A 14,587-nucleotide genomic window follows, 5' to 3' on the forward strand; every position below is an offset into this window, starting at 1 on the left:
ATGCCTGGGAATACAAGGAAAAGAATGATGTACAAAAGTTAAAGAAGCCTGTGAAATCAAATCCTGATTTGGAACAGAGTCCATTAAACAGAGTAAAGCACACTGGACCCAACATATCCTTCGGTAACAGAGCAGCATGAGCACAGCCCTTAGCAGGTAGCCATTGCTGTGCCTGATGACTCCATATCCTGTTACTAAGCAACCGGTCTTGCCTAGCAATTGGACAGTGCAACCCTGGGCCCTGCCCATAAGCAACCAACTATCAATGAGGTACCTACTGGTACTTCTCTTGCTCAGCTATTGGTCAGCTCCACAGTGGGCCCTATCTGATGATCACTGTTAATGTGGGCCCACTGGGGAAGTGATTCACTCAAGAGTTAGGGGCACAGTGGAAAACGGACTCTCGCCTTTGGGCACCTTCCTTTCCTTTTCTTCATTTTTGTGTAAATCGGGAATGTCTTTCTGGTGGATGGGGCAAGGTGAGTTTCCCTCCTCAATATGAGAGTTGAAGTGTCCCCAGCAATCTTAGTGGAGGAGGCATTTAACACTTTCTTTGCTCTGAAGTGTAATCTTATGGAGACGGTGTATAGATCTTGGGGCAACGGACTGAAGATTCACCAAGCCTTGGGGTCTCTAAAGCTCACTGGAGTAGAAAAAACTTCCAACCTGTTCTCAATTACCTGCTTGCTCTTAAGTTCCTTAAGCCCCTCAAGAACCCCCGATAGGAAGAGGGTGGTCTAAAGATGAAGTGACTAGAGGACTCTGAAGTGCTGAAATGGGATGAAAAGTGTTTGGCAGAGGTTCATACAGGGATGGAGGGGGCAGGAGTGTTGAAGGGGGACATCCAAGTCAAAGAATAAAGGGCACTGAAGGAAAGTCTGAGGGTCACGAGAAGAAACACCATGCCCCTGAATCACCACTCCCCAGAATCAGACACACAGAGGGGTCAAGGGTGGGAAAGTTGTATCATGGCCTCCCTCAGCACCCACTAACCCATGTTGATGGGCACCGTGGTACATTGTGATGTCTAAGACCCCCAAAGCCACCATTGGCTGGGGGAGTGCCTAGCTGACCAATCAGAGTGAAGGGTGTGGCTCCTCATTGTCCTGCGAAGGTATATATAGGGAGGTCAGAGGCAGAGATTCTGGGTTAGGCCACTTCATGGTGTCATCATGGCTAAGGGAACCAGGAAGCCACGGCAGCCAAGAAGAGTTGCAGTGCGGTTTGCTTCGAGGAAGAAAGGAAGAAAGAAGACCCTCTGGCAACGGAGATACAGAGGCAGCGTGAAGGTAAGATGATTCCATCGACACTCCCCAGGTTCTCCATTGACTTTGGTGCCCAAGACCTCTACACTGCCCTTGCCTGGCGCAAAAGTCCTCATCAGGCCACCTCCCTTTTCATGAAGTCTCCTTTCCAACTCAGTTGTTATACTCTTTCCTCAAAACTCATACCCTTCTCTTGTCTTTCAAGGCACGAAATATGACCATGAGGGTCAGAAGACCTCTAAAAGGAACCTTGAGAAAGAAAATCCGATCGCACGCCACTCCGTCGAAGAAGGTGAAGAACACAAGAGAACCAAACTGTTTTCTCCGTTCCTGTGCACGTGAGAAACTGAACCAAGCCGAAAAAGGTACCAAAATATGAGTCAGAGTCAACGAAGGGGCAGAATCAAAAGAGAAGATAAGCTCAGCCACCCAAGAATGAGAGACCCTGGAGAAGTACAACCTGGGCAGCCAGTAACTGAATAGAAAAGGTCAGACAGTTTAGAATTGTGTCTCCAGTGGTCTGCTTTCTTAGAAATGGTTAAGCAGGAAAAGGCTGACTCTCACACTAACATAGTAAACTGATGGCTGCAGTTAAAATAAACATCAAAGGGTGAAAAGATGATATTTGTGTGTGTGTGAATTTTCTGATGGGAAGGGAGGGAGGGAAGAAAAGAGGTGGGCACCTGAGTGGGGAGGGGTGCGAGGTCCCGAGAGATTGGGGGACAGACCCTGAGGTCCCCAGTTAGCCAGAGAGGAGAGGCCTGGACTGGGTCAGGAGTCTGCACTGAAGATGGCTAACCCCGCTTATCAATTGATCTCAGCGGCAAGGAGTAGTGGTGTGGTGTTACTGCCATTGTTTAGGGTGTGGAATGACATGAGGGTCTAGATTGCCAGAACCCAGATGGGAAGAGGGTTTCACATGGGGATGGTGAGTGTCATACTTCCCCTGAGAGAGGCAGGCAGAAATCACATCCTGGCCACTTACGTCATAATGGGCTTTGTTGCATCACTCACCTTTGCTGTCAGCTAAAGGTGCTCAGGAGGCCCAAAATGAATGCTGATCCAACTAAAACCCACAACCAGCACTCCCAAAGATTAAAATAATGTTTGGAGGGAACAGACCAAATATCAATTAGGCCACTGTTTTCCTAAGAAATTGGTGGGAGCAGTGTGTTCCCACGGGCAGGGCAGTGGAGCTGGCCCAAATCCCGGTGCAGATGACAAACAGGATCACCACACACAGATCATTTTTTTGGGTGGTGGGCACCATGCAGTTTGTGGGATCTTAGTTCCCTGACCAGGGATTGAACCGGTTCCCCTTCTAGTGAAAGCATGGAGTCCTAACCCCTGGACAGCCAGAGAAGTCAGAACAGAGACTTTTGATACAAGTATTAACATAAGACTGAGTACAAGCTGGTCTTATATTGATCATCATCCCCTAGTATTTCTAAATAACTACAGTCGTAAACATTCTTCCCCCCAAAAAACTTTTGTAGTCCAAGCTCTGCAAGTTTTTGTGGTTTAAATATAAGAGTATGGGGTATCTACTTTGAAGGCAAATTGGAAGTGGTCAAACAAGAGATGGCAAGGGTGAACGTCGACATTCTAGGGATCAGCGAACAAAAATGGACTGGAAAGGGTGGACTTACCTCAGATGACCATTATATCTACTACTGCGGGCAGGAACTCCTCAGAAGACATGGAGTAGCCATCCTAGTCAACAAAAGAGTCCGAAATGTAGTACTTGGACGCAATCTCAAAAACGACAGAATGATCTCTGTTCGTCTCCAAGGCAAACCATTCAATATCACAGTTATGCAAGTCTAGGCCCCAAGCAGGAACGCTGAAGAAACTGAAGTTGAACGGTTTTATGAAGACCTACAAGACCTTTTAGAACTAACACCCCCCAAAGATGTCCTTTTCAATATAGGGGTCTGGAATGCAAAAGTAGGAAGTCAAGAAACACCTGGAGTAACAGGCAAATTTGGCCTTGGAATGCAGAACGAAGCAGGGCAAAGGCTAATAGAGTTTCGGCAAGAAAATGCACTGGTCATAACAAATACACTCTTCCAACAACACAAGTAAGACTCTACACATGGACATCACCAGATGGTCAACAGTGAAATCAGATTGATTATATCCTTTGCCACCAAAGATGGAGAAGCTCTATACAGTCAACAAAAACAAGACCAGGAGCAGACCGTGGCTCAGGTCATGAACTCCTTATTACCAAATCCAGACTCAAATTGAAGAAAATAGGAAAACCACTAGACCATTCAGGTATGACTTAAATCAAATCCCTTATGATTATGCAGTGGAAGTGAGAAATAGATTTAAGGGCCCAGGTCTGATAGATAGAATGCCTGATGAACTATGGAATGAGGTTCATGACATTGTACAGGAGACAGGGATCAAGACCATCCCCATGGAAAAGAAATGCAGAAAAGCACAAGGGCTGTCTGGGGAGGCCTTACAAATAGCTGTGAAAAGAAGAGAAGCAAAAGCAAAGGAGCAAAGCAAAGATATAAGCATCTGAATGCACAGTTGGTGATGGACAGGGAGGCCTGGCGTGCTGTGACTCATGGGGTCACGAAGAGTCGGACACGACTGAGCGACTGAAAAGAACTGATTGCAATAGGGAGAATGTTTTGACCACACGTTCTTAACGTGTCTCAAAATGGAACAGAAAAAGATATTTCGTTAACATGAAAGAATAAGCAGGGTGAGCAACAGCTCCGTGTGTGTGCATGAGTTTGTGTATCTGTGTGTGTGTGTGTGTGTGTGTGTGTGTGAGATGGGGCAAGAGGTGGGGATGGATGAACAGACAGCATGATGGATCAGTGTGACAGGAAGTGTTTCTTTCTGTAGTGAGCTGATTCTTAGAATGAGCTGTTAAGGGAGCCAGAAAGGTCTGACGCTTAGTGCTTGCTCAAGCTTGGGGGAAAGCTGAAGTTCAGAGGAGAGAAGGTTGGCTAAAGCTTAGCCAAGCCAAATGAGTGGGTATATTATGGATGACTGTGAGCACTTGGCCAGTCTCTGCTGTTGTTTAAGAGAGGCAAAGTCAGCCCTTCGACAGTATTGTTGTTACCACAATTGCAAGTCCATGTGCTTGATGCAGAATGAGTCCCATCAAAATGAAATGTTTGAGTTTGGGACAGGGAAAGGTTGATTACAGATTCATACAAGGATGAGGGTGGCTCTTGCCCTAAGAACCCAAAGTTACTGAACGTTTTCAGTAAGTATGTTTAAAAGCAAAGGTTAGAGAAAGTTGTGGTAAGTGGTTTCAGACTTCGTGGTGTCACACCCTTTGTGCTTAAGGTTAGGTCATGGTCAGGTAATGATGTTCCTAAATATCTCGACCAGATGAATGTCATTTTCTGTCCTGACCGGAGAGGGCAAAGTCTCAAGGAACACCTTTCACCGTGATATGTCCCATCCTGGTTAAACAGAAACAGGTTTCCATTGGCAGCTCCTTCAGGGCAAGGTTCCCATATTCGACCCAGCTCTCATCCTTGATGGAGCCAGGTAGCCAACACAATAGGTCCTGTCTCCTCAAGCTGTCCACCTGAGGAGACCAGTTCTCACAGCCTGAGACCCAGAAAGATGGCCACCTGCCATGAAGTTGCAGAGACAGGGATGGGGAGAGGTTCGCCGCTCCTCACGGCCTGGGCCAAGGCTAGTGGAGGGACTTAGTGAGGGCTCTGAATCACTAAAGGATGTAGTCCCCAGTCTATTCCCTGGGACCATCCAGCTCACCCACTGGCGCAACGTTGGGTCATCTCCAGGCCCTCCACAAGAATGCCAGAATCTCTCTTCTCTCACTTTCCACCTGATGACCACCACACCACCCTTACTTAATCACTTCCCCAATGAATGGTCCCTCATTGACAGTAACTGTGGGCAGGGCCCACTGTGGTGCTGATCAATAGCTGAGCAGGACAATGAATGGCCACTCCTTGACAGTTGGCTGCTTGTAAATGGGGCCATCTGAGGCCCCAAGCAAGGCTGAGCCACACCTGCTGCCTAGGAACAGGGTGCGTTGGAAAGAAGCACACCAATGGCTAACTGCATAGGGCTGTGCTCACTCTGCTCTGTTACACTGTGCATAGAAGAAGAATCACTGTGAGGTTAAGGTTTGTCAAAGTAGTTCTCAAGGTGGGCTGGCTTTCACATTCTTGGTGGCTTTGAAATATTAGCTATGCTATATGCGGCACATGTGATCATGTGGCAGCTGTTGCAGGGGCATATACATGAGCACTGCTGACAGGCATGCCTGGGAATACAAGGAAAAGAATGATGTACAAAAGTTAAAGAAGCCTGTGAAATCAAATCCTGATTTGGAATAGAGTCCATTAAACAGAGTAAAGCACACTGGACCCAACATATCCTTCGGTAACAGAGCAGCATGAGCACAGCCCTTAGCAGGTAGCCATTGCTGTGCCTGATGACTCCATATCCTGTTACTAAGCAACCGGTCTTGCCTAGCAATTGGACAGTGCAACCCTGGGCCCTGCCCATAAGCAACCAACTATCAATGAGGTACCTACTGGTACTTCTCTTGCTCAGCTATTGGTCAGCTCCACAGTGGGCCCTATCTGATGATCACTGTTAATGTGGGCCCACTGGGAAGTGATTCACTCAAGAGTTAGGGGCACAGTGGAAAACGGACTCTCGCCTTTGGGCACCTTCCTTTCCTTTTCTTCATTTTTGTGTAAATCGGGAATGTCTTTCTGGTGGATGGGGCAAGGTGAGTTTCCCTCCTCAATATGAGAGTTGAAGTGTCCCCAGCAATCTTAGTGGAGGAGGCATTTAACACTTTCTTTGCTCTGAAGTGTAATCTTATGGAGACGGTGTATAGATCTTGGGGCAACGGACTGAAGATTCACCAAGCCTTGGGGTCTCTAAAGCTCACTGGAGTAGAAAAAACTTCCAACCTGTTCTCAATTACCTGCTTGCTCTTAAGTTCCTTAAGCCCCTCAAGAACCCCCCGATAGGAAGAGGGTGGTCTAAAGATGAAGTGACTAGAGGACTCTGAAGTGCTGAAATGGGATGAAAAGTGTTTGGCAGAGGTTCATACAGGGATGGAGGGGCAGGAGTGTTGAAGGGGACATCCAAGTCAAAGAATAAAGGGCACTGAAGGAAAGTCTGAGGGTCACGAGAAGAAACACCATGCCCCTGAATCACCACTCCCCAGAATCAGACACACAGAGGGGTCAAGGGTGGGAAAGTTGTATCATGGCCTCCCTCAGCACCCACTAACCCATGTTGATGGGCACCGTGGTACATTGTGATGTCTAAGACCCCAAAGCCACCATTGGCTGGGGGAGTGCCTAGCTGACCAATCAGAGTGAAGGGTGTGGCTCCTCATTGTCCTGCGAAGGTATATATAGGGAGGTCAGAGGCAGAGATTCTGGGTTAGGCCACTTCATGGTGTCATCATGGCTAAGGGAACCAGGAAGCCACGGCAGCCAAGAAGAGTTGCAGTGCGGTTTGCTTCGAGGAAGAAAGGAAGAAAGAAGACCCTCTGGCAACGGAGATACAGAGGCAGCGTGAAGGTAAGATGATTCCATCGACACTCCCCAGGTTCTCCATTGACTTTGGTGCCCAAGACCTCTACACTGCCCTTGCCTGGCGCAAAAGTCCTCATCAGGCCACCTCCCTTTTCATGAAGTCTCCTTTCCAACTCAGTTGTTATACTCTTTCCTCAAAACTCATACCCTTCTCTTGTCTTTCAAGGCACGAAATATGACCATGAGGGTCAGAAGACCTCTAAAAGGAACCTTGAGAAAGAAAATCCGATCGCACGCCACTCCGTCGAAGAAGGTGAAGAACACAAGAGAACCAAACTGTTTTCTCCGTTCCTGTGCACGTGAGAAACTGAACCAAGCCGAAAAAGGTACCAAAATATGAGTCAGAGTCAACGAAGGGGCAGAATCAAAAGAGAAGATAAGCTCAGCCACCCAAGAATGAGAGACCCTGGAGAAGTACAACCTGGGCAGCCAGTAACTGAATAGAAAAGGTCAGACAGTTTAGAATTGTGTCTCCAGTGGTCTGCTTTCTTAGAAATGGTTAAGCAGGAAAGGCTGACTCTCACACTAACATAGTAAACTGATGGCTGCAGTTAAAATAAACATCAAAGGGTGAAAAGATGATATTTGTGTGTGTGTGAATTTTCTGATGGGAAGGGAGGGAGGGAAGAAAGAGGTGGGCACCTGAGTGGGGAGGGGTGCGAGGTCCCGAGAGATTGGGGGACAGACCCTGAGGTCCCCAGTTAGCCAGAGAGGAGAGGCCTGGACTGGGTCAGGAGTCTGCACTGAAGATGGCTAACCCCGCTTATCAATTGATCTCAGCGGCAAGGAGTAGTGGTGTGGTGTTACTGCCATTGTTTAGGGTGTGGAATGACATGAGGGTCTAGATTGCCAGAACCCAGATGGGAAGAGGGTTTCACATGGGGATGGTGAGTGTCATACTTCCCCTGAGAGAGGCAGGCAGAAATCACATCCTGGCCACTTACGTCATAATGGGCTTTGTTGCATCACTCACCTTTGCTGTCAGCTAAAGGTGCTCAGGAGGCCCAAAATGAATGCTGATCCAACTAAAACCCACAACCAGCACTCCCAAAGATTAAAATAATGTTTGGAGGAACAGACCAAATATCAATTAGGCCACTGTTTTCCTAAGAAATTGGTGGGAGCAGTGTGTTCCCACGGGCAGGGCAGTGGAGCTGGCCCAAATCCCGGTGCAGATGACAAACAGGATCACCACACACAGATCATTTTTTTGGGTGGTGGGCACCATGCAGTTTGTGGGATCTTAGTTCCCTGACCAGGGATTGAACCGGTTCCCCTTCTAGTGAAAGCATGGAGTCCTAACCCTGGACAGCCAGAGAAGTCAGAACAGAGACTTTTGATACAAGTATTAACATAAGACTGAGTACAAGCTGGTCTTATATTGATCATCATCCCTAGTATTTCTAAATAACTACAGTCGTAAAACATTCTTCCCCCAAAAACTTTTGTAGTCCAAGCTCTGCAAGTTTTTGTGGTTTAAATATAAGAGTATGGGGTATCTACTTTGAAGGCAAATTGGAAGTGGTCAAACAAGAGATGGCAAGGGTGAACGTCGACATTCTAGGGATCAGCGAACAAAATGGACTGGAAAGGGTGGACTTACCTCAGATGACCATTATATCTACTACTGCGGGCAGGAACTCCTCAGAAGACATGGAGTAGCCATCCTAGTCAACAAAAGAGTCCGAAATGTAGTACTTGGACGCAATCTCAAAAACGACAGAATGATCTCTGTTCGTCTCCAAGGCAAACCATTCAATATCACAGTTATGCAAGTCTAGGCCCCAAGCAGGAACGCTGAAGAAACTGAAGTTGAACGGTTTTATGAAGACCTACAAGACCTTTTAGAACTAACACCCCCAAAGATGTCCTTTTCAATATAGGGGTCTGGAATGCAAAAGTAGGAAGTCAAGAAACACCTGGAGTAACAGGCAAATTTGGCCTTGGAATGCAGAACGAAGCAGGGCAAAGGCTAATAGAGTTTCGGCAAGAAAATGCACTGGTCATAACAAATACACTCTTCCAACAACACAAGTAAGACTCTACACATGGACATCACCAGATGGTCAACAGTGAAATCAGATTGATTATATCCTTTGCCACCAAAGATGGAGAAGCTCTATACAGTCAACAAAAACAAGACCAGGAGCAGACCGTGGCTCAGGTCATGAACTCCTTATTACCAAATCCAGACTCAAATTGAAGAAAATAGGGAAAACCACTAGACCATTCAGGTATGACTTAAATCAAATCCCTTATGATTATGCAGTGGAAGTGAGAAATAGATTTAAGGGCCCAGGTCTGATAGATAGAATGCCTGATGAACTATGGAATGAGGTTCATGACATTGTACAGGAGACAGGGATCAAGACCATCCCCATGGAAAAGAAATGCAGAAAAGCACAAGGGCTGTCTGGGAGGCCTTACAAATAGCTGTGAAAAGAAGAGAAGCAAAAGCAAAGGAGCAAAGCAAAGATATAAGCATCTGAATGCACAGTTGGTGATGGACAGGGAGGCCTGGCGTGCTGTGACTCATGGGGTCACGAAGAGTCGGACACGACTGAGCGACTGAAAAGAACTGATTGCAATAGGGAGAATGTTTTGACCACACGTTCTTAACGTGTCTCAAAATGGAACAGAAAAAGATATTTCGTTAACATGAAAGAATAAGCAGGGTGAGCAACAGCTCCGTGTGTGTGCATGAGTTTGTGTATCTGTGTGTGTGTGTGTGTGTGTGTGTGTGTGTGAGATGGGGCAAGAGGTGGGGATGGATGAACAGACAGCATGATGGATCAGTGTGACAGGAAGTGTTTCTTTCTGTAGTGAGCTGATTCTTAGAATGAGCTGTTAAGGGAGCCAGAAAGGTCTGACGCTTAGTGCTTGCTCAAGCTTGGGGGAAAGCTGAAGTTCAGAGGAGAGAAGGTTGGCTAAAGCTTAGCCAAGCCAAATGAGTGGGTATATTATGGATGACTGTGAGCACTTGGCCAGTCTCTGCTGTTGTTTAAGAGAGGCAAAGTCAGCCCTTCGACAGTATTGTTGTTACCACAATTGCAAGTCCATGTGCTTGATGCAGAATGAGTCCCATCAAAATGAAATGTTTGAGTTTGGGACAGGGAAAGGTTGATTACAGATTCATACAAGGATGAGGGTGGCTCTTGCCCTAAGAACCCAAAGTTACTGAACGTTTTCAGTAAGTATGTTTAAAAGCAAAGGTTAGAGAAAGTTGTGGTAAGTGGTTTCAGACTTCGTGGTGTCACACCCTTTGTGCTTAAGGTTAGGTCATGGTCAGGTAATGATGTTCCTAAATATCTCGACCAGATGAATGTCATTTTCTGTCCTGACCGGAGAGGGCAAAGTCTCAAGGAACACCTTTCACCGTGATATGTCCCATCCTGGTTAAACAGAAACAGGTTTCCATTGGCAGCTCCTTCAGGGCAAGGTTCCCATATTCGACCCAGCTCTCATCCTTGATGGAGCCAGGTAGCCAACACAATAGGTCCTGTCTCCTCAAGCTGTCCACCTGAGGAGACCAGTTCTCACAGCCTGAGACCCAGAAAGATGGCCACCTGCCATGAAGTTGCAGAGACAGGGATGGGGAGAGGTTCGCCGCTCCTCACGGCCTGGGCCAAGGCTAGTGGAGGGACTTAGTGAGGGCTCTGAATCACTAAAGGATGTAGTCCCCAGTCTATTCCCTGGGACCATCCAGCTCACCCACTGGCGCAACGTTGGGTCATCTCCAGGCCCTCCACAAGAATGCCAGAATCTCTCTTCTCTCACTTTCCACCTGATGACCACCACACCACCCTTACTTAATCACTTCCCCAATGAATGGTCCCTCATTGACAGTAACTGTGGGCAGGGCCCACTGTGGTGCTGATCAATAGCTGAGCAGGACAATGAATGGCCACTCCTTGACAGTTGGCTGCTTGTAAATGGGGCCATCTGAGGCCCCAAGCAAGGCTGAGCCACACCTGCTGCCTAGGAACAGGGTGCGTTGGAAAGAAGCACACCAATGGCTAACTGCATAGGGCTGTGCTCACTCTGCTCTGTTACACTGTGCATAGAAGAAGAATCACTGTGAGGTTAAGGTTTGTCAAAGTAGTTCTCAAGGTGGGCTGGCTTTCACATTCTTGGTGGCTTTGAAATATTAGCTATGCTATATGCGGCACATGTGATCATGTGGCAGCTGTTGCAGGGGCATATACATGAGCACTGCTGACAGGCATGCCTGGGAATACAAGGAAAAGAATGATGTACAAAAGTTAAAGAAGCCTGTGAAATCAAATCCTGATTTGGAATAGAGTCCATTAAACAGAGTAAAGCACACTGGACCCAACATATCCTTCGGTAACAGAGCAGCATGAGCACAGCCCTTAGCAGGTAGCCATTGCTGTGCCTGATGACTCCATATCCTGTTACTAAGCAACCGGTCTTGCCTAGCAATTGGACAGTGCAACCCTGGGCCCTGCCCATAAGCAACCAACTATCAATGAGGTACCTACTGGTACTTCTCTTGCTCAGCTATTGGTCAGCTCCACAGTGGGCCCTATCTGATGATCACTGTTAATGTGGGCCCACTGGGAAGTGATTCACTCAAGAGTTAGGGGCACAGTGGAAAACGGACTCTCGCCTTTGGGCACCTTCCTTTCCTTTTCTTCATTTTTGTGTAAATCGGGAATGTCTTTCTGGTGGATGGGGCAAGGTGAGTTTCCCTCCTCAATATGAGAGTTGAAGTGTCCCCAGCAATCTTAGTGGAGGAGGCATTTAACACTTTCTTTGCTCTGAAGTGTAATCTTATGGAGACGGTGTATAGATCTTGGGGCAACGGACTGAAGATTCACCAAGCCTTGGGGTCTCTAAAGCTCACTGGAGTAGAAAAACTTCCAACCTGTTCTCAATTACCTGCTTGCTCTTAAGTTCCTTAAGCCCCTCAAGAACCCCCCGATAGGAAGAGGGTGGTCTAAAGATGAAGTGACTAGAGGACTCTGAAGTGCTGAAATGGGATGAAAAGTGTTTGGCAGAGGTTCATACAGGGATGGAGGGGGCAGGAGTGTTGAAGGGGACATCCAAGTCAAAGAATAAAGGGCACTGAAGGAAAGTCTGAGGGTCACGAGAAGAAACACCATGCCCCTGAATCACCACTCCCCAGAATCAGACACACAGAGGGGTCAAGGGTGGGAAAGTTGTATCATGGCCTCCCTCAGCACCCACTAACCCATGTTGATGGGCACCGTGGTACATTGTGATGTCTAAGACCCCCAAAGCCACCATTGGCTGGGGGAGTGCCTAGCTGACCAATCAGAGTGAAGGGTGTGGCTCCTCATTGTCCTGCGAAGGTATATATAGGGAGGTCAGAGGCAGAGATTCTGGGTTAGGCCACTTCATGGTGTCATCATGGCTAAGGGAACCAGGAAGCCACGGCAGCCAAGAAGAGTTGCAGTGCGGTTTGCTTCGAGGAAGAAAGGAAGAAAGAAGACCCTCTGGCAACGGAGATACAGAGGCAGCGTGAAGGTAAGATGATTCCATCGACACTCCCCAGGTTCTCCATTGACTTTGGTGCCCAAGACCTCTACACTGCCCTTGCCTGGCGCAAAAGTCCTCATCAGGCCACCTCCCTTTTCATGAAGTCTCCTTTCCAACTCAGTTGTTATACTCTTTCCTCAAAACTCATACCCTTCTCTTGTCTTTCAAGGCACGAAATATGACCATGAGGGTCAGAAGACCTCTAAAAGGAACCTTGAGAAAGAAAATCCGATCGCACGCCACTCCGTCGAAGAAGGTGAAGAACACAAGAGAACCAAACTGTTTTCTCCGTTCCTGTGCACGTGAGAAACTGAACCAAGCCGAAAAAGGTACCAAAATATGAGTCAGAGTCAACGAAGGGGGCAGAATCAAAGAGAAGATAAGCTCAGCCACCCAAGAATGAGAGACCCTGGAGAAGTACAACCTGGGCAGCCAGTAACTGAATAGAAAAGGTCAGACAGTTTAGAATTGTGTCTCCAGTGGTCTGCTTTCTTAGAAATGGTTAAGCAGGAAAAGGCTGACTCTCACACTAACATAGTAAACTGATGGCTGCAGTTAAAATAAACATCAAAGGGTGAAAAGATGATATTTGTGTGTGTGTGAATTTTCTGATGGGAAGGGAGGGAGGGAAGAAAAGAGGTGGGCACCTGAGTGGGGAGGGGTGCGAGGTCCCGAGAGATTGGGGGACAGACCCTGAGGTCCCCAGTTAGCCAGAGAGGAGAGGCCTGGACTGGGTCAGGAGTCTGCACTGAAGATGGCTAACCCCGCTTATCAATTGATCTCAGCGGCAAGGAGTAGTGGTGTGGTGTTACTGCCATTGTTTAGGGTGTGGAATGACATGAGGGTCTAGATTGCCAGAACCCAGATGGGAAGAGGGTTTCACATGGGGATGGTGAGTGTCATACTTCCCCTGAGAGAGGCAGGCAGAAATCACATCCTGGCCACTTACGTCATAATGGGCTTTGTTGCATCACTCACCTTTGCTGTCAGCTAAAGGTGCTCAGGAGGCCCAAAATGAATGCTGATCCAACTAAAACCCACAACCAGCACTCCCAAAGATTAAAATAATGTTTGGAGGGAACAGACCAAATATCAATTAGGCCACTGTTTTCCTAAGAAATTGGTGGGAGCAGTGTGTTCCCACGGGCAGGGCAGTGGAGCTGGCCCAAATCCCGGTGCAGATGACAAACAGGATCACCACACACAGATCATTTTTTTTGGGTGGTGGGCACCATGCAGTTTGTGGGATCTTAGTTCCCTGACCAGGGATTGAACCGGTTCCCCTTCTAGTGAAAGCATGGAGTCCTAACCCCTGGACAGCCAGAGAAGTCAGAACAGAGACTTTTGATACAAGTATTAACATAAGACTGAGTACAAGCTGGTCTTATATTGATCATCATCCCCTAGTATTTCTAAATAACTACAGTCGTAAAACATTCTTCCCCCCAAAAAACTTTTGTAGTCCAAGCTCTGCAAGTTTTTGTGGTTTAAATATAAGAGTATGGGGTATCTACTTTGAAGGCAAATTGGAAGTGGTCAAACAAGAGATGGCAAGGGTGAACGTCGACATTCTAGGGATCAGCGAACAAAAATGGACTGGAAAGGGTGGACTTACCTCAGATGACCATTATATCTACTACTGCGGGCAGGAACTCCTCAGAAGACATGGAGTAGCCATCCTAGTCAACAAAAGAGTCCGAAATGTAGTACTTGGACGCAATCTCAAAAACGACAGAATGATCTCTGTTCGTCTCCAAGGCAAACCATTCAATATCACAGTTATGCAAGTCTAGGCCCCAAGCAGGAACGCTGAAGAAACTGAAGTTGAACGGTTTTATGAAGACCTACAAGACCTTTTAGAACTAACACCCCCAAAGATGTCCTTTTCAATATAGGGGTCTGGAATGCAAAAGTAGGAAGTCAAGAAACACCTGGAGTAACAGGCAAATTTGGCCTTGGAATGCAGAACGAAGCAGGGCAAAGGCTAATAGAGTTTCGGCAAGAAAATGCACTGGTCATAACAAATACACTCTTCCAACAACACAAGTAAGACTCTACACATGGACATCACCAGATGGTCAACAGTGAAATCAGATTGATTATATCCTTTGCCACCAAAGATGGAGAAGCTCTATACAGTCAACAAAAACAAGACCAGGAGCAGACCGTGGCTCAGGTCATGAACTCCTTATTACCAAATCCAGACTCAAATTGAAGAAAATAGGGAAA

At 47.2% G+C, this 14,587-nt stretch overlaps 2 protein-coding genes across 2 annotated transcripts; both read left to right on the top strand.

The window, feature by feature from the left end:
- Positions 1-1,146: 1,146 nt before the first annotated feature.
- On the top strand, positions 1,147-1,645 carry LOC114111354 (spermatid nuclear transition protein 3-like). Its single transcript, XM_027963126.3, has 2 exons — positions 1,147-1,289; positions 1,471-1,645. Exons 1-2 carry the CDS (start codon positions 1,173-1,175, stop codon positions 1,642-1,644), a joined length of 291 nt encoding a protein of 96 aa, XP_027818927.1. The 5' UTR covers positions 1,147-1,172; the 3' UTR covers position 1,645.
- Positions 1,646-12,203: 10,558 nt separating this feature from the next.
- LOC114111241 (spermatid nuclear transition protein 3) lies at positions 12,204-12,702 on the top strand. Its single transcript, XM_042242216.2, has 2 exons — positions 12,204-12,346; positions 12,528-12,702. The coding sequence occupies exons 1-2, from the start codon at positions 12,230-12,232 to the stop codon at positions 12,699-12,701; spliced, it is 291 nt and encodes a 96-aa protein (XP_042098150.1). The 5' UTR covers positions 12,204-12,229; the 3' UTR covers position 12,702.
- Positions 12,703-14,587: the final 1,885 nt, after the last annotated feature.

Source organism: Ovis aries, chromosome X (assembly GCF_016772045.2).
Source record: "Ovis aries strain OAR_USU_Benz2616 breed Rambouillet chromosome X, ARS-UI_Ramb_v3.0, whole genome shotgun sequence".
NCBI classification, from domain to species: domain Eukaryota; kingdom Metazoa; phylum Chordata; class Mammalia; order Artiodactyla; family Bovidae; genus Ovis; species Ovis aries.